The 20,107-nt window shown below is 43.6% G+C and overlaps 1 protein-coding gene across 1 annotated transcript; it reads right to left on the bottom strand.

Moving 5' to 3' along the window:
* Nucleotides 1-1,166: 1,166 nt before the first annotated feature.
* FAM83F (family with sequence similarity 83 member F) lies at nt 1,167-19,351 on the bottom strand. The gene is made up of 5 exons (XM_027722721.2): nt 18,896-19,351; nt 14,995-15,162; nt 7,628-7,749; nt 6,354-7,066; nt 1,167-1,621 (listed from the first exon to the last, which is right to left on the bottom strand). The coding sequence occupies exons 1-5, from the start codon at nt 19,349-19,351 to the stop codon at nt 1,557-1,559; spliced, it is 1,524 nt and encodes a 507-aa protein (XP_027578522.1). The 3' UTR covers nt 1,167-1,556.
* Nucleotides 19,352-20,107: the final 756 nt, after the last annotated feature.

The raw sequence follows: 20,107 nt of genomic DNA, 5'->3' as shown, positions 1-20,107 counted from the left end.
ATCTGCACACTGTAGAAACAAAAAACAACCCGCTTCTCCACTCTGTTAGTGAGTAGAACTGGAAAAGGGCTAGTGAACAAGAGGACAGAGGTGTCAGTCAGATCCCATATAATGAATAGCTACAAGTACTGTGAGCCTGGAACTTGGAAAAAGTGATGACTGAGGACATATATGAAATAGGTCTGTAAAATCACGAGTGGCAAGGAGACAAGGAATAGGGTTGGTCATCACCATGTCTGACAGTGTAAGAACTGGGATCACTCACGGAAATCATCAAGAAAACTATTAAAACAGCCTGACAACAGTTCTTTTTCGTACCACACAATGAACTTGGGGTTTGTTGACTCAGAACAGTGTGGAGGCCAAAAGTAGAAAAGGATTTTTAGAAAGGGACTAAGTACGTTAAGGCCAGGTCCAGAAGGAACTGCCAGTTCAGAAAGCCCATAGAATGCTAGAATGGTGTCAGAGAAAGATCTCTGTATACAACCTTTGTATTTTATGCTTCTGTGATCACCTGTTACTGACTATTCTCAGAGACAGAATAGCAGATGAGATGGCCTTTGGTCTGATTGCACACAATTCTTCTTATGGATCAAAGCTCTCAATTTTAGCATGATTTAGAGTTTGGAAAGGTTAACTTTAAAGAAAAAAAGGCCATTTGAAAAGCTTGCATGCCTCCTCTGCTTCCTCTTTCAGCTCTCAGAGATGTGCTCCTTAATAATTTGGTTTCCATGAATGGTAAAGTACTGCTGAATTAGGAACAAACAGGATTTTCTAACAGCCACTGTAGTCTGCATTATTGCTCCCAGATTCTGCCCAGTCCCCCTTATAAGGCACTTTTCCTGACCCAGTCTGAACTGGAGTTTGAACATTCCCCTGTATTCAATTTTTCCTCTTTACTACATTCTTGCTAAATCACTTTGTTCAACTGCTATATTTATGCTATGAAACAGTTCGAATACTAATCTGTTGGCCTCTTGTTAGGTAAACCCTTCCTCCAGAGCACTCATTTCTGCATTGGTAATTGACAACAGGAATCTACAGGAAGACTCCTAGTGGACAAAGGATTGCTACACTGTCTGTAAACATCCTTATTTCACCCAGAATTTGCTACTTCGATTGGATTTAGCCTTCCAGCCAGTCAGATCAATACATTTTTGCAGTGCAGTAGAGTAAACAATGCAATACAGTGATTCCTAGTCTGTAGCTAGACAGACTGAAGTAGCAGCACAAGTAAGTCAGAAAATCTCCTGCATTTATCTGGACACAGAGCGAGCTCTGAGACCAGTCATCACAGTTGTTTTTATATGTAAAATATGTGTGCACACAGACATATGGACTAATACATTCATCACTAACCCTCATTTAAGGGACCGACCATCCAAAGTCTAAGCTTCACCCAGAAATGTGCTTTAACTGGGGGTGCCAGGTGCATCCAGGCCCGTGCAGTGGCTTTACAGACCACTGCGTGAGGATATGGCTGAAGGTTCTAAATCAATTAAGAAGTTACTGTTCCAGCTTGTTCAGTCTTCAGTTCTCCAGACAATTCTTCCCCATCAAGATAACACGCAGGTAGATTGTTTGTTTTTATCGCTCATAGTGGAGTTTGGATTCAGGTTACCTGGAATGAAAGGAAGTTAAAGTAAGGTTAATGTTAAGTAAATAAGATCTGGATAAAGTTTGGACTCACAGTTCACTCTCATTATTTACTGTATATCTTATGTTAGACCTACATTACTCTGTACTCTCTCATGGCTTTTTTTCCTACTGCAGTGTAGTGAAGAGACATTAAAATAAGAGCAAATGTGGAGTATACTGTGGAGAAAACTACTGGAGAAGTATTTCCAGGTTTTAGCTTGTACCCACGTTAGCCTCAGTGGTATTCTCATGTCCAAGCTGGCACTGAAAAACAGTCTGGCCATGCCTTGGGTGGTAGGTTTTCCAAAGAGTGAGGTACAGAAAAAACAAACAAACAAACAAAAAAACCAAGTCAGGTCATCTCATCCATTTGATACCCACACACATTTTCAGTAGATTTTTTTTCACATTTCATTTTAAACATCTCAAGTGCCACTATTTCCACCATTGCTTTTCCAAGACAAATCCCAAGGCCTCAGTTTGCTGCCTCAGTTTTTTATAATCTTTTTTTCAAAGCTTACTCTATGAATTTCTTTTGCTCCCAGTATCTGTACTTTTCAATGCTTGCACTTCTCTCTGGTCTCCTTCATTACAGCCAGATGTTGGTCTGGATGCCCCAGCATATTTTTTTCAAGCACTGTACAAAAGTGTGTTCAGAGGCTTTTGCAAGTAAGGGAGCTCATCTGTGCTCTGAGCTCAGCAAAGCTTACATGATCAGGGCAGTAGGTACTGAGAGGGGCTGCCATATGGCTTGCAATCACTCTGAACAGAGGCAGGCCCCACTCATGTATTTGTACAGAAGGAAGGTGTATGTGTATCTCCCAAGCAGTTGGAGCCAAATGCCACTTGTGAGTGAGAATAGGGAGGGAAAACTACCACAGGTCATGGTGACATGCCACTGAGAAGTCTCAGCCTTACTAAGTTTAGGGAGCATTCAACCCAAGCACCACCTCTGAACTGGGCTTCAAGTGAATAATTTTTAATGTCACTCTCTTGTCAGTATTTGATCAATTTTGTCCTTACCTGTAGATGATGGGGAAGAGAAGAGCTCTCTCCTCTCCAACTCCTTCTCTTCACTCTCTTCCACACTCCATTTTCTTGATATTCACATGGGAGGTTGCACTGCAACCTGCCCTCACTTCTGTGGCTGCTGTGTATGCTACTGCCTCCTCCCCACATCTCCCCTGGGCATTTCCTTCTACCTATCCCCACTCTGATGCATTCTGCATGTTACTACTAAGTTTATCATAACTCCTATCTCTTTGCTATCCCTTTTCCCCTCCCTGTGTGTATCACATTCAAGACCCTCGCATTTAGTTTCAAAAGTGTCTGTGCTCCTCTGCTTAATTTTAACTCCCAACTCCTTTATTTTTCTCACTTTTTACTCTTGTCTTCTAACCTTTTTCTACAGATCCCACTACAGTTAGAGCAAACACCCTCCTTGTACGTATAAAGGAGGTACATACAACGTTCCCCTCTTTCTTCCAGTTACCATCCCTCCAGGATGTCACCTTGGCTGAAAAACACTGGGGAGAACTATGCAGCTATTTCAGTAGTATTGCAGTACCCACTGTAAATACCATTTCTTATTGCAAGAAGCACCCAAAAGTGAAACACAAAATCCTGCTATTAAGGATATAATTGTTCTGCAATCGTCACTCATGAGGAGTGAAGGCTGATGTATGAAGCAACTCAGAACAGCAGACCCTTCTGAATGAGCCCACTTTGCTTTTTTCAAGGGAGAACACAAAATGAAAAGTCAGCTTTCCAAGGCATACAGCTTTCAAACCTTTGCAGTATTTCCTAGAAACTGCACACAGATGTCAGTGTCTTTGCTGATCACAGTCTGCCCAGCACCAGCTTAAAATTAACAAGACTCTGGTCAGGTTCAGAGCTGCTCTTGTGTTCCTGAGCGGGCAAGAGTGAAATTCAAGAGTTCTGTCAATTTGATGACGTGGTTTAAGAAAGCCTTGTAAGACGTAGCACAGTCTCCATGCAGTGTGCTAGTACAAAACCTGAGGGTGTGGATTCAGACACTTAGTTCGGGACATTATCTGTAGCCCTTGTATTTTCCAGACGCCTAATTCTGACTTATAGGTATCCTTTTCTAGCATGTAAATACTGCATCAGATTTTTAGCCTCCATCACAGCACACACTTTCATCATTTCCCTTCCCAGTTCAGATTCTCTTTGTCACTATTTGTTCCTACAAGACTGAATCTGACCTTTAGCCTGCTTGAATAATGTCTTTCAACTACTCTGTGAGCTACTGGAGGTGTGGATCTGGTCTCTCTATGCATTTGCAAGGTGGGATGTGTCTCTATGGTACTACAGAATTAATAGTGACTTTGGAGGATGTATGCACAAGAAGGCCCACGGGGCTTAAGTGTGCTGTTTAATCTTTACAAAAGGTAAGGGCAGCTATTTCAAACTGTGAAGCTCTGAATAATTGCATCCTAACCTGCCTGCATACCAAGTACCTTCTTCTTCATTTCCACTTCTCCCTTCTGTCACCCAGAGTATCACAGCATCGGTTTTTACTAGCCCTTAAAACTAAGTCAGCCCTACAGTTACCCAAGAACAAAGTGCCTCCTATCTTTATTTTGAAGCTGGAACTCTATTCCATGCCCATGTTCAGGAATTTTTTTATTAAATCCTAATGATGTATGTGCTACTGATCAAGTAACTACAGGATCTTCTGGATAACAAAATTTTTTCTGTTCCTCATAAGCCTCCATCTTGCTAATGTGCCCTCTACCATCTACCAGTGGCAGTTCACGTGCCACTTTGGGACCATTAGACTAGGAAGCTTTCTCTCAAGAACAGTGATTCAATTCAAAAGCAACACACAAGCAGTGATCTTCCTCCAGCCTTTTATGACACCACGTGACTGAAGTCTACTTACTTCAAAAGCTGTGGAGTCTCCTGCTGTCACCATGAACAGGCATTCTCAATTTGCATAAACCAAAAATACTAGCAAGGACTCACTGGAAAGATTTATCAGAAAAAATATGGCAGGGGGAAGGGTGGTGAGCTGGACCTCAGCATCCTCCCTGCACCTGTTCTCAGTCCTTCCTTCCCCTTTATTGAAAGAGGTGACAGCCCACAGGAAGTAATGGTGGCAATAAATAAAACCTGAACATAATAGCATGATAGTGTCTTTGTGGAAATGGTCTAGACTGAGCATCAGACTGTCTGGCACAGATACTCTGTGTTAAAAGAAACAGGGACATTCCTGCTGCCCGGACTGTGCAATGCTCTAGAAGGGTGCAGTGTCCCACTGTTCAGCTGGAGACATCAATCTCTTTCATGCCTTAATTTGGGCCTAATTTCATCACGACACTGCAGGGATGGCAGGCTGTGTGCTTTAAAACAGCTGACAGTGAGAAATGCAGGGAATCTCTGATGAAGTGCTGACAAATCAGAGATTGCACAATTCTCTACTTCTGTCACTAGAGGGTAGTGCAAGCCCTCAGGTCCATTCCTCCAAGAGGAAATGCCCATACATCTCCCTATAGGTCTTCACCGATTTTGGTTTTCCTGGCTGTGAGTAATGGGGACCACCAGCACATACTGTCTGTGCTCAAGACTGTCATTGTGACAGAGAGCCTCTTGATACCAGGGTTTACTTCTGCCTCCCCAAATGCTAAGCACACATTCTAAAATGGGTCTACTATAATATTAAATAAATTATCCATGCCTTCTTACCATTCCACCCTTGTGTTCATTTGGCATTTTGAAGTCTGCTTCATTCAGCCAGAAATATTTCTAAGAACCTAACCAAGCACTGTTGCTGACCTTTCCCATACCCTGCTTTTCTTTTTGGTCTCAAGAGAAGTCTTTCCATTTCACATCATGGTAAGCTGCAAGGGAATTCAGTCTCTCTATGCCTGCATTTCACATTCATCAGATCACAGAATGGTCTCTGGCCAGATAAGTTGAGGAGAAATTTTCTCTCTGCAAGTAGTTTATTTTCCTGCTGGTGCAGGATGTATCGACATCCAACACAACTCACTGAGAGGACGACAATCAGGCTGAATAATCCAAAGATTTACTTCAAACTCACAAAATATGTTAGGGAGATAGCTATGAACCCATAAATTGGTAATAATCTTTATCATTTGTGTCTTCAACTGACTGAAGCCTTGGAAGGACTTGATGAAAATATCAATCATGTGTTATCAAAGAAAGAAAAGTTGAGATCTAGTGATCTACTCTGTAGCATCTGTTTCCATGACCTTCTCCCCCATTTCAGAAGGTGATAAAGGAGCAAATTAAAAAGATTTTTGCACCCTTTCCTCCACTCCTTTTCCCCTCATCTCAATAAAAACACGTTTTTCTCTCTTCTCCACCAGGAACCTGTCACAGTAAATACACCCAACTCTAATGAGGAAAGGAGGGGTTACACTGAAAATCTGTCTGTGCCCTGCTAGCCACTACAATAGTGAACGTTCTCTTTGTCCCATACCCACTTGAAGTATGAGAAACATCTAAATGAGAAGTACCAACTTTACAATAAGACTGCCATTAAATTGCTTTCAATTTAAATTGCCTGTATCATTTGATACAGCTTCTACTTTTTGATCTTGCTCATTTTGATACAGAGGAAATAACAGGATCTACTCACAAGTGCCTATAGTGAGTATGTTTGTATCAATCAGCCAAACTCATAACAAGGGACACAAAAAGCAGAGTAAGCTGGTAAAAGTTTTTACCTGAGATGCCTCCAGTGCTCCGAACGCTAGCACGGCCAATGCTAAGCCGCTCATATTCCAGTTTCATGTTCCCAAGGTCTTCTCCTGAATGTCCTTCACTGGCAAAAGAATTGGCCTCAATGCTTGAGCCTGGAGACCGTTTGGCCTTGCGACTGAAAAGCCCACTGGCAAACCGTTTTCCTTGCTTTGAATTGGTCAGTGCGTCTTCCTTCTTCACATCACGAATAGATTCTCTGGATTTGGATTTATTTTTCAGGTCCATGTGGAGCCGGGACAACAGTTTCTGAGGGCTCCGATTCAGCTTGTTCAAGTTCTCCAGAGGGGGATCTATTTCTGGGAATACTTGCTCCAATGTGACTAAGTCATTCAGAAACTGATTTAACCGCTTCTTTGACTCACTTGTTTCCTCCTTTTCCATGTTTCCCTGATTATCTTGCCTGTGTCGTGAAGCCCAGAGCATCATATCACCACGGGTTGCCCCTGCAACTAAACCATACTTGGGGTTGATGAACTTCCTAGCCACAGTGGAGGAATGAAAGCCTGGCTTCCCAATTCCAAGAAGGAATGGATTAGCAATACCCAGTTCCTTGTATAAATTAACTTCCTCTGAGATGGCATAGAGCTCACGAAACTCAACGTCAAACATTTCTACATGCTGTCCTGTCAAGACTAGCAGGATGTTTCTGTCGATGTGGGATGAAGTCCATGTGAAGCTAAGAGGAGGAAACAGAACCAATGTTAGAGTTGTGGGTGCATACTTGACCCAGCCCACCTAACAAAACCTAAGACACTACATGGGAATATGCATCGTTGTGCCATTTGCCCACATCCTTGGCAAGATGGGTCACAATAGATACAACATTATTGTCCTTCTTTAGGTATGCAGACCAGATCTGGAAGAAAAGACTGTAAAACTCTGAAGGACAGTTTACGCTTTTAAAAAAGCAACATTGCATCAGGAGCCTCCGGACTGAAAACCTCACTGAAGAGAACTGAGCACAGTGACTGGTGGGGAGTCCCTGCAGACTCCCACCTGATGCAGTGTGGAACTGTCTCTAGCCCACTGAAATGTTCTACCAGCATGCTTATGTTCCACTCAGAAGCAGCTTGGGCTCTATGCCACCTTCTCTGTCATCCCATTCCAGTTTCTACAGATGCCACACAGATTAGAGGCTGGGATAAGAATGTGTATGACATGAGAAAAATACTCTCACGCAAAGTCATGAGCCATTCTTTACATAAATGCCTTAATGCCTTAACCAAGTGTGACCCACCTGTATGATCCAGTGGCCACCTTTTCACCATCCACCATTAGGAATCGGGAGGCCAGTGTGCCTCTGATCTTCCCTGATGGCATGTAGAACCCAACTCCTGTCACAGAACGTATGCGGATATTCTAACAGGGAGGTGAAAAGAAAAAATGCCACAATAAATAGGGCAGATAATTAGATAATTGCCAGCTCCAAGTCTTAACATGTCACTCACGTTATTTCACTACTTCTGAGACTACAGCTTATTTTGTGTAAGCCAACAGAAGGCCTACAGAAAGGAAAGCATTGTGCCATAAGACCTGCTGTCATCCCCTGTGTACGCAGGTCACTCCCCCCCCTCAGTTTACAGCCCTGACCAACAGGTCAGCCTCTTTGTAACCCAGCCTGCTGTCCTCAGCTATTCATCTGAGCCCACTGGCAAGACAATGCTGTCAAAATCAAGTAATTCTCCATCCCCAGTCCTGTGCTGTAGCTTGGAAGGCCCAGCCCACTTTAGAGGAATGAAGAGAAAGCTCTTGAGTTACACCTGCACTCTCTGAATCCTGATCCCTATTCCATAGCACTTGTGAGCTCTTCTCCAGATTATGGTAGCAGAACCACAAAGCCAAGGAACTCCACAACACCTGTGCAGCACAAAGGACACAGTTACTTGGAAGGTAATGTATGAGACGGGTCTGCATTAGGTTATTTTTGTGCTTGCGTTCCGATTCCCAACCACACGTGGTTTGACAAAACGACCAAATTAGAAGAATGGACAATTTAATTCTTAGAGAGGAGGAAACAATTCAATTGCTCAAAAGATAGATGTTTCCTAACAAAAGGAGAACCTTTATAATTTTGCTAAGAACCCCAAATAGTTATGGTGTCCACCCAGCTCCCCTGTTGTTCAACAGAGAGTGAAAAACATAGAAATTTTTTTGAACAAAAGGAGTAGGATGAGTGTCTCTACCAGTGTCCTGAATAGGTCAGCAGAAAAGAATTTCTGATGAAGAGGAAGGAAAAACTTTTCATAAAATGAATAGAAGTAGTTAGAAAAAGAATACCTCTCCCCAAACCTCACATCTCATACCCATTGGCCAGCAAACCTACAATTAATAAAACAGACCACTACCAAACACAGAAAAAACACAAAAGTTAAGGTTACATGATTTTCAGCAATAGATGTTTGCCCGCACATACTATAAGGACACATAAGCACATTGGACTGAGTGTTACTCTGTTCATGGGTCCTGGCTGTGCAAGACTGAGTTGCCAAACTAACATGAAACATCCTCCCTTCCCCCCACCCCAAACCCAAAAGCATTTATTGTAAGTTTGGAGCAAATAATCTTGTCACTCCGATACACAAATCTAGACAATTTTCTTCACTCCACCATCTGTTTCTGTAAGGATTCTTTAACAATGAAAATTCAAAAGGTACTGTGAACTGGAGTCATAAATCCAGGGTTGGGAGTCAGTGTAATCACAGTTCTGACACTATTCCCTGTGATGTTCTGGGAAAGTCAATTCACGTTTGCCTCATTCTTCCCTCATCTGCAGAGCAGAAGAATCAGGAGGATTTGGCTAATGCTAGCACAGCCTCAGATCCCACAAAGAGCTAAGTCCTATTATTATAAACCTCACTGACAGCTTAAATATTGATAGGCTATAGAAATCAGCATGCAGGAATGAGTGATTATAAGAATGCAGATTTCTTTCAAAAGCCATTTTTTCGAATATAGCTCTTACCTTTTCAATCTGCTCCTATTTCCCCCACTAAAATACAGCAGTTGCAATACAAATTCTGACTAACAGTAACTGATGATACTACTGTTTTGCATTCATCTATTGCTTGATCTGTCTGGAGTCCTGTGTGGGCATTAGCTAATTAATGCTCCCAACACTGCTGAAAGTATTATTACCCTGTTTTAAAGATGAGGAGCCTAAGAGAGAAAAAGATGAAGTGACTTGCCCGAGGCCTACCAGTGAGTCATATGTGTGGGATGCTGAATGCAGGTTGGGTAGAGCACAAGAGAAAGGGTGCCCTTTCCAGTAGTTAAAATAACATTTGCAGTTGACTGGCTGATCACCTGAGATAGTTTTTTTTCCTTGCTGATTAATGTTAGATGTGAGATTTGCCAAATCATGGAGTATCAACTGCAAGTGAAAAGAAGGACCTCGTTCTTCAAATCAGTCAACAGCTCTGACATGACATGTACCTTTGTGAATCAAGAATTATAAGCCTGTGTGAGCAGAAAGTTCCTTAGCATCTAACAAGAATGGATTTTATTGTGTTTGTACATTCTATCACCTTCTTTCAGTGGAAAGAGAGCACACTTGAATTTCTGTGGTAACTGAGCTGTACATAACACTTAGAAAGGCACAGGATAGAACTGAACAGCTGCACACGTAAACCTCCTTGAACGAAGTAGGTACAGGAGTGCATAAATACATCTTGAAATGCAGAAAACAAGCACAAAGTCATATAAACATCAAGTCACTTAACAGGTTATTTGTATAATGTTTTCTGCCTTCAAGCATCTTGGAGCATTTGTAGACTGCGATATCAAGCTGTACAGAGGAAGATCGAGCCTGGGTTCATGCACCAAGGGCTGCACAATAATAGAAGAGGAAAGACAAATATAAATGAGGTGATATTGCAGGCATTTTGGGGGGGCACTAGTGTTACAGTAGTAACAAATATTTTGGGTAGAGGACCAGTTAGCTCACTAGATAGAAGTGACCCCTCCAGATCTCTATTCTTGCAGAAGCCTGATTAAGGTTTGTTTTGGCTTATGGAAGCTGCAGTCTGCATTAAATTTCCACATTTCCTTTACACACACTTGCATCACTCCTCATCAGAAGCAGTGACTAACATCTCCCTGGCTCCAACTTAATACAGACTGGTAACAGTCAAGCCTGACTGAGCATCCTAATACAAACAGTGAAGGAATTGGTCTTTTTTGCTTTATTGTGACACACTTTTAAACCTTACCCTGAACCCACAGAAAGCTAAATTAGACACAGTTTAGAAAGTCAGTAATGCTGTGACTGACACTTGGTTGTCACTTGACAGACCTGGGCAGTAGTGCTCACAAACTGGGGTTGAGTAGGGGGGAGACACAAGAGAGACCCTAAAGGAAGGTGCTGTAAGTGCTTCCACCAGGGAATCCTGTGTGTACCTTCCCTCTTAGAACAACTGCTGATATATATACATATATATATATATTGCAAAGCAGGTGGGGATCTCTATTTCAAGTTAGGAGGGATGGCACTAAGGACCTCTATAAACTAACAGAGGTGAAACAGATTAAGGAGAGGCAACAGACAAAAGCAGTAGCTGAGAGATGATAGCGACTCAACAGTCCCTCATATTGTCTGTTTTTCAAAATGTGGAGATCCCCATTTTGCTGTCCCTGTGAAATTCAGATCCCTTCAGTCAATAAAATCTCTTGGGGTACCTCCTGTCCTTTGTTTCACCTGAGTGTCCTACTGCTTCACTTGACCACAGGGCTGAGGGGGAGGCACCAGATGCCCATTATTTCTCCCTTTAAATCCTAGATGGAGGTACCACAGAAGGGGGGGAATGAGAGAGATGGGATTCCTATGGACAAGACCACAGTAATGGCAGTAAGGGATTTTTTCTTATTTATGGTCTGCAAGAATATAATTTCTAATGATCAGACCTCCAGGTCAGAGAGATGGATGGCAGCAATTCATCTTACATAGGGACACAAAAGCAACCACAATCTGGAAGCATACTCAAGTAGTGATAGGAAATACTGTGGATTTATTCTGCATGTTTGCCCTGAACAGTTGTGGAAAAGGCATGCTTATTGACAAAGTAGTGTAACTTGCAAGTATTCAAGTAGAATGGGATGGAACGTGGTTAGCTGTGACCTGGCCTACCAAGATCATTACTGGGTATTATTTATTTGTGTCTTGGCAAAAAGAAGGCCTTGTAAGCTCCCATTTTCAGGAGGTCACAAGCAGACTAGAAGAATTCTGTAACAGATAATTAAAAAACCAACAGCACTGCATCACATCACATTCAGCTTCTCCCTCATCTGAGCTAGGAATCAATGAAGGAAATGAAATGAAATTCTGAAAGTGTCTTAGGCAGAAACTTTTCAGACTTCCTGGGGTGAGGGGAGAAACTCCTTACATGTTTGGAAAATGAATGTAAAAAATAACACACAGGTGAACTTCCTGCAAGTAAGTAATACCCTGGGCTTGTATGGAACTCTAGGAGAACTCCCTGTCTTTGGGAGTGTCTGTTATTAACAGGGATGGGGAGAAAAGCACTTATCTAAAAACTGGGGAGAGCATTAACCCTCAGGTCAAAAAAAAAAAAAAAAGGAATTTTCTGGAGGGGTTATTAATTTTGTATCTATGAGAACTCTGATTGACTGTGATCTCCAAAGAACACTCTTGTGTCAAATATAACAGAAGTCTGGCAAATCATGTCCGGTAGGCTCAGGAAGCCATATGACTCATACCACACAGGACATGCTCTTACTAACAACCCCTGAACGTGCTGATGGTTGAATTTAAATGCATTCCTAGTGAACTCTGGCCTTCAGACAAAAATTGAGGTTTTCTCATTTCATGTCTGGAGTTGGTAAAGAACTTTTACTCTTTGCAGAGTCAGGTACTGTCTTCCTACAGCAGTTTCCCCCCTTGAGACTGTCAGCAGATCATGATACCTTGCCATCTCACAGTAATACAATAGCCAGGAATTTTTTGAAGATGCCCAGCACTTTACACATACAAAGGGCAAAATCCAATGTTAAGAGTTTATCTCCCTGTATTAGAACTATTGAAGTATTCACTCTGCATTGGATGAACAATGGAACCAAAAGAGCAGGAGTCACAGAACAATATGAGTATCTGGTAGTGACAGAAGACAGACCCTGCAGCCCATGGTAGTGTGTCATCTCTCTCCCACTGGGATCAGAACTTGCCTCTAAACCTTAAAGTTATATCCCACATGGCTGCAACTTTCTGAGAAAAAAAGCCATCCTCTATATCTTGCACAAGCATTCCAAAGGAAAGGTGGGAAGAATGGCAGGAAAGAAGAGCATGCAATTCCTTTGCTGGCAAACTGTATTTCACTGGTGAAAATCTTTTAGAAGGAAGCAAAACAGTAACACAGAAAGACTCTGTAAGGAGATAATGTTTTACCTTTAGAAGAAACTCACATCAAAGCAGTTGTCAGGAGAAAGACATGTCATAGATAAGAAATGGGTGAATGACAGAGTTTACTGCACCACAGTTCTCATTCTTCCTCAGCAATTCCAACATCCTCCATGATCAAATAATATGGAACAAAATGATTCTGCCTGAAGAAGACCAGAGGCCCTTTCTTGCTTTAAATCTAGCTCTTCAATATTTGGCATGTTACATCAATGAGGTAGGGCTGGGGGCAGTCCTCAAGGAAGCCTTAACCTTGCTTGAGCTTCCTTGCATATCTAAACTCTGTTGTCAGGTGAATCACTATATGACGGTTTCTGCTACCCTGACCCAAGCAGCAGCATGTAAGATATATCCAAAGCAGCCATGGGTAGGATTCCAAGAGAGCATATTCCTTGAGAGGCAAATGACATGTTTCCCTGTTCCAGGAAGAATCTTCTCAGTCCTTCCATAGTACCATATACAGGAATTAGCTGCATTGGCCTTAACAAGATTAGCAAAACCCTTAGCTATACTGGAAAGGGAATAGAACAATCTTAAGGGGAATTTAAGATACAGTATGAGATAGCTGGGAAAAGAGGAGGAAAGTTGAAGGGCAGCATTCTGTGGGCTGGAGCTCTGCAGAAGAGTGAACAACTAGGTCAAAGGACATTAAAAACTTCTCAGTAGACTTGCCTTAGCTCAGCTTGTATTTGTACTTTTTTTAGCTGATGGAATCTAATGCAAAATGTAGCAAGGGTTGCTGTGAGAGAAGGGAACCACAGAGGGACACAGAAGAGTTTTCTCCTGCTTTTGATGGCATCAGTTTCAAACTCTGTCTCTTTGGAAAGGATCATAGAAATAGACTGCTGCAGGACCTAGGCACTGCTGTAGCATGTCACTGTGATGACTGGTTTAGGAGTGTAAAGTCTGTGTAGATACCTATGGAGAAAGAGATAAGAGGAAGAGCAGAAGACAACTGCTTACTGTTTAGAGACTGAGAAGGCAGACAAAAAAGGAACTCACCTCTCCAATAGCATCACAACTTTTTCTAAAATGCCAGGGCATCTTTTCATTCACTCTATCCAGGAGTTAAAATATGCAGTACTGAAGACATCATTCCTGCACGTGATGACATGATGAGAAAAGTACTGGGAAATAGGTAGCAGAGCAAATGGAACTACTGCTGAGATTTCTCAATTATGTACCGAAGAGACTCGAGCCTAGGCCACGGAATACCCCTGACACTTGAAACAGGTCTGTTATAATGATGTCTGTGTCTTGCTTTCAAAGACACCAGAGGAAAGAAATTTCCATCTCCGATTTGGAGAAAGATGAGAAAGCTTGTCAGCTGGATGGCTTTTTTGATGAAACTCAGAGCAGAGTGGTAGTTCACAGTTCATTCAGATTTAAGATGGTTCTCTTAAAATACTGAGAACAGTTGGAACACAAAGAGGGGCGAGTCTGGCATCCTAGAGCTTTTGTCCAACTTAGCAACTTTTTCAGCAACTTATTTGGAATAAGCTTGTAGTAGTGACAGTGATTAAAAACACATGGAAAAAAGGAATACCATACTAACTAGAAACACACAAAGGATTTCAGTCTGTATGTAAGGGAGTGAGATCCCTCTGAGGAGTGAGATCCCTTCTGCCAGCCAAACCAGACTGACTACACTGCTGTGCTGCATGCACTATATGAAGGCATATTCTGATATAGGGCTAGGCAGCAGCTATGCCCCTCAATCCCTTAAATTCTCATGCAAAGGAGGGCTACAAGCTCATTCACTCCAAGATGATCACTGCTGGATAGGAAAGTCTTGATTTCACAGAGGATGTGTGTCCTATAACTGAGATCCATGCAGTCATCTCAAAGAGCTACTGTGGGCTGTAGTTTGAATCTTCACACAGAAGACCCACAGGAATTTCCTTCAACAACTTTCTTCCCAAACAGGAATTTTTAGGTCACAAAAGCCAAGAAACTACCTAAATCCCTGTCTTAGGTGAAAGACAAAAAATCCAGATCTTTCCTTTTTCTTTCCTTCTGTATTATCAAGCCACTCTCTTATCCCTCTGTGTTCCATCAAACCCTGTCTAAGAGCTGTGATATGACTTTAGGGAGGAAGAGATGTGTTCGCCTGTCCAAGTGAGTTCCAAGATTCATTACAGCTGGAAAAGGCCATTGATCTGCAGGAGATAATAGTTCAGTATTGAATATCTTACCCGGATTTGCAAGTCACTGAGGTCAAGACATCTGCACATTTCCAGGAAAAGCTTCACACCCTCCTCATCTAGGATTATATAGACTGGGATCCAGCGCTTATATGCTGCATCAACGATATCGCGGAAGATGTCCCGGTCTGTAAATACATCCATGACCACTGCAATAATCTGGAAACAAGAAGACAGTAGACAGAAAACTGAATAAAATATTAGGAACTGAAAGGGAGGCCCCATCACACTGGTGCAAAATAAAGGAGAGCACTGATGCCAGATTACAGAGGAGAAGGATACAGGGCAGATGAAGTACAGGGATATACATGTCCAAGCACTACCAGTAATCTTAAAATTTTCTTGCTTGCCTCCTGACACACTTTGGAAGGAACTTAATAATGAGAGTTCTCCTTCTTCTTGGGGAAAATTACTTATTTCAGCAGCCTGAGGAATGCCAAAGCCAAATGCCTAGTTTTTCCTTTGTAAGGATCCACTTAAACAAAGGAGAACACTGAAAATAGATTGAAAAAGAAGACTGAAAACACAACTCTAACATTTAACTTGAAGGTGTGTAATGGAAGAATGAATGTGCAGAGGAATCAGAGCCTGAATCCTCAGCCCCGGTGCACAGTGCAAACAACAAGAATTCTATTTCCCTTTTTTCTCCCAAGTCCCTGTGAGAAGTCTGCTCTCAGGGCTGGCTTCCCAAGGAATGATTTATGGAGTTCAAACATAAACACCTCATATTTCTCAGGAAGGGACTGGAGTGTGTTCAAGATTTAGAGGCAAAATGATCATTCCCTCTCTTCACTTGCAATGTTTTTCTGGTATAAAACTCATCCCTCTTTCTGGGCATAGATTTTATGTAAAACAAAAAGGTTTAGCTGACGTGAGAGACAAGCCTGAACATTCATAAGATGAGTAACAACAAAACCAAGAAGGTTATGGGCAACTTTAATGCTGATCTTACATGTTTTGTCTCCCTTTCTGTATCTTTTATACCATTAGAAATACCAATTATTTTTTCTGCCTGAAATAGTTATTCTTCCCAACATCTGAAAGGTTATGAGTGAAGGACTACTGTTTTCCTTGTCCCTCAGTGAAACATCAACTTGCCAGGTCAGAGCTGTCATGCTGACAGTATGCTGGGAATAGAGTTGAGTAAATTTTAATTTCCCAGGTGCTGAGGGTCACAGTAATGAGCCAAGCTGTGCTGGAAACGGTGTGTACAGGTGTGAATGGAGATAAATATTGGATCAAACTGTAGGATTTTCTTCTCTTGATATTTAGAAGAGGTGCAGCTCAAGTTGCAGGAGCCCCCTAAGGAAGGGTGAATAATTCTCCACAGAGACTTCTTTTCTTTGAAAAATGTTCTTGAACAAATGGCTCCTGGGCAAGTGATGCCACAGTAAACATCCCCTACTGTGTTTGCTGAGTCTCTGCTTGTATGGCCAACAACAAGTAATACATCTGCTCCATCAGGCTCCTTCTGTCAACAGTGCTTAAACAAGCTTTTCTATGTTAAAAAAAAAAAAAGAGCTGACATTGTGTTTATGCTCATCATTAACATATAAGTTCCTGATACAGGTGAACTCTGGTGGAGCTACATCATACTAAGTCCCTCAGTAACTTCTGCTAGGCAGAGCTGCATGTCCAGTCCTGTCTTGGTTCTCACTTCCCAGCAAGATGCAGGGGATGTTACCAGAACCTCTAAAAATCAAAAAACAGTGAACTTGTGCCACTTTATTCCCGAACAACCCATATACAGGCAAATTATAATTAAAGGCATGAAGAGTTCACGCATTAACTCAGGCCTGCTATGCTCCCTCTTCCCTCCACACATTGTAATATGGATGTAGTTATTTAGGAACAAGAATGCCTGATAATATTCATCTGAAGTAAGAACATCTGCATAAGGAATTGATCAAGAATGGATAGCAAAAGTGTGAATTTGTTTTCTTCCCATCCCCTCCATTTGCAATGAGTCTAATGGCTGCAGAACCTACCCCACGTGCTGGACAAACCACTCATTGTTACTATTTGCTTTGCAATATGAACGGATGGTTCCTTCCAAGCTGTGGGGCCCTGGGCCAGTTCAGGCTAAACTGCAAGACTGTGGACCATAAAAACAGCAGTTCTGTACAAAAAAACAGGTAAGCTGCCTTGCAGATGGGACTTCCAAGCCAGCAAATGTGCTATGGGCAATGCCTGTTATGTTCACTTTCTCAAACCCCTGTCACAGCTGGTGATCTGTCAAGATCACCTAGGAACGTTCTCAAGTACAAGTCAGAGCATGAGTGTCTACCCCTGCAAGAGGTTTTCCCCATTTCTCTACCTATCCTATGGATAACAAACTTATCTGTAGGGCCCATAGGTGTGCCTAGCTCTTCACAGGAATTTAAAGATTGGCAAGTTAATGCTTGCCAATCTCATTGCAGCACGGTATCTTAATTAATGTATGTTTGTAAAACACTGATGATAAGCCACCCACAGACGTGGCACATATTACTAGTATCTGTTTAGACCCCCTTCGAAAAAACCAAACCCAACAAACCCCCACTGTCATCTGCTGATTGAAAAGCTGCTACCTGGAGCCGGGTTTTTACCAGGGCCAGCTCAGCTGAACACAATAGGCATAGTTATCTATGAAAAGGACCATTAAACACTCAAATGGCTGTTAAACATGAAACCAGCTTTGGGCTGGGAGGGGCACAGTTTGTCCAGTCAGTGAAAAAATAAAAATCTAAAAAGGAATTAATTACTTCTAGGTGCCAGGCACAGCTACTGAAAAAAAACCAAACAAACTTTCCCAGTTCTTGCGTGGTCTGTAGAGGCATTTGTAACAGTGCAGAGGATGTGAAGTTGCACTAAATTGGAGTGTAAGGATTTTACAGCTTCTGGGTCTTCTAAATGACTGACCACACCAGCCACTGAACAGTATTACAGGGTGTGCATGACTTTTCCGAGCAGGGAGCTGAGGGGATCACACACCAGAGCAGTGTCTCTATGGAAAGTTTGCTGTGTTTCCCAGCAGATTTGGTTTTAACAAGTTTGCAAAAGTTGTGCATATAGTGTGTGCTGGCGAGGGGAGCAGGTGGAGGAGGAAATAACTGCTGAATTAGAATGCAGAAAAACCAGAAAGCAGCAAAACTAAGCGCAGAAATGAAGTTTCTTACACTGTTTACCCCTTTCCCCATGGGGCTTGTCAGCTCTGAAGGGGATCTTTTCCTGGGCGGTCTTCCCTGGAAACTTCACCCACATCCAGGGTGGGTGACGAAAAACCTCATCATTGCCTTCACCTATTCAATGCAAGCTCCTGTTGCATCATGGCTGGCTTGTTTTCTTGCCAGAGGTGTTCTTGTCACTAACAAGTCATTTCCAGACAAAGATAAATAGGAGGAACAGCCGCGTATTGTCTGGACTCTGGCTACTTGCAGTCCAGGCTGGATGGTATTTGAGACCACAACAAATAAACCCGAAAAACACCACCCCATAAACAAACGCACTGCCCTGTGCTCAAGTAAGGATACCTGCACGCACAGGAGAAGCGGCTGTAACAGAATCACGACCTGCCTTCTTCTGAACCTGGGAATGAGACCAGGACAGGACAAAGCGAAACACAGGTAGAGAACCCCAAGTATGTGGGAATGGAGTGCGGTGTGAAGGGGTTTAACCCCATCTCAGGCATCAGCTTTAGCAAAGCGTAACATGACTGGCAACAAGCCGCAGGGAAAGCCCTGCCTGGTGGGTGCCGACCAGCTGGATAGCCAACACGCTCCTCCTTTGGATTGAGAGCCGTGGCGGGCTCTCTCCTGCCTTCCACCCACATCCCGAGCCAGGCCCTCCGCCCGCCTGGCCCCGGCCGAGGCGTGAAGGCGGGCAGGGGTGGCCCGTCGAGGCCGGGCCGTACCTTCTGCGCCTGCTGGATCATCTCCCGCACCACCTCCTTCAGGTGCGGCGCGCTCTCCTCCTTGCGGGGGTGCGTGAAGAGAGACACCCGGCTGATACCCCGGTAGAAGGTCTTGTCGGTCCAGCCCAAGTCCAACGGGGGCACCTCCGTGTCCGAGCACTCGGGCCAGTAGGCCAGCGAGAGGGTCTCGCCGCCGGGCCCCCGCGCCACCTTGCCGCCCTCCCGGGGGTCGTCGTACCCCCGCCATCCGCCCCGCAGGTCCTGCAGCTCCCGGCTGGAGAGGAAGTCGCGGAGCTGCTCCTTCCTCAGCGCCTCCCGATACGCCGCCTCGCCGCGGGTCACCAGCGCCTCCAGGGCTCGGCGCTGCTCCTCGCTGTAGTAGAAGCGAGCCTGGGCCTCCGTCACCTTCTCGTTGACGTGCAGCTCGTCCAGCAGGAGCACCTGGGACTCCGCCATGCCGCCGGCACCCCCAGCGCAGCGCCGGCCGGGAGGGAAGCAAAGAGGCTGCGGCAGGAGGGAGAGGCAGGGCCGGGACCGCCTCACCTGGCCTGCCCGAGCCCGCCCCGACGGGTGGGGCGGCCGCTCCCCCGGGCCCTGGGGACACCGCTGTCCCCACCGTCCTGCCCCTCTCCCACACCCCGGCGTGGCCTCGGCCTCTGGGGACGGGGAGCACAAGTTGGGGAGAGAACCGTTTCTGGGAAAAGAAGAACAACTTGACCTAAGGGATGCAGAATGCGATGAAGGGGAACAATGGGATAAAGGGAAGAGACTGGTTATGTGTCAGCCCACACCAGCTTTGGAGGGATGTGGGTTAGAAATCTTTAACTAACTTGTGAAATTGTGTCCTATGAGTGAACTTAGTGCATTAAAATGGGAAAACACCTCCAAGGGAAGACCCTCACCCACTGAACACATGAATTCAAAATGCCCTGTACCTTTAAACGGAGGGCAGGGAAAGTGAAGGCAATAGCAGCTTAGACGGGTAGTGATGTAGATTCATTATGCAAATGTTACCTGAATAAAATTGTATAAGTATGCTTGTATATGTATACATATGTATACATTGTATATGTATGTATAAATATGCTTGCTAGCTTTGTAGATTTGCCACTTAGCACTCATCTCTGCTCAGACATGAAATAAAAGCAAGTATCACTATTCTGTGTGTGGATCAGCTTCCACACTGGGTGAAAGAACACAGATTTAGGACAA

The sequence above is a fragment of the Pipra filicauda genome, unplaced genomic scaffold, assembly GCF_003945595.2.
Source record: "Pipra filicauda isolate LSUMZ 115617 unplaced genomic scaffold, ASM394559v2 scaffold95_size2449627_pilon, whole genome shotgun sequence".
In the NCBI taxonomy this organism is placed as follows: Eukaryota; Metazoa; Chordata; class Aves; order Passeriformes; family Pipridae; genus Pipra; species Pipra filicauda.
Note: the sequence above shows the minus strand (reverse complement) of the source record. Positions and strands in the feature narration are given on the sequence as shown.

Coding starts and splice junctions, on each gene's coding strand:
- FAM83F (XM_027722721.2), bottom strand. CDS start 19,351: ATGGCGGAGTCCCAGGTGCTCCTGCTGGACGAGCTGCACGTCAACGAG. Junction 7,750..14,994: donor TCAGTGACTTGCAAATCCGG/GTAAGATATTCA, acceptor CCTCCCTGTTAG/AATATCCGCATACGTTCTGT. Junction 1,622..6,353: donor GAGCACTGGAGGCATCTCAG/GTAAAAACTTTT, acceptor CTTTCATTCCAG/GTAACCTGAATCCAAACTCC.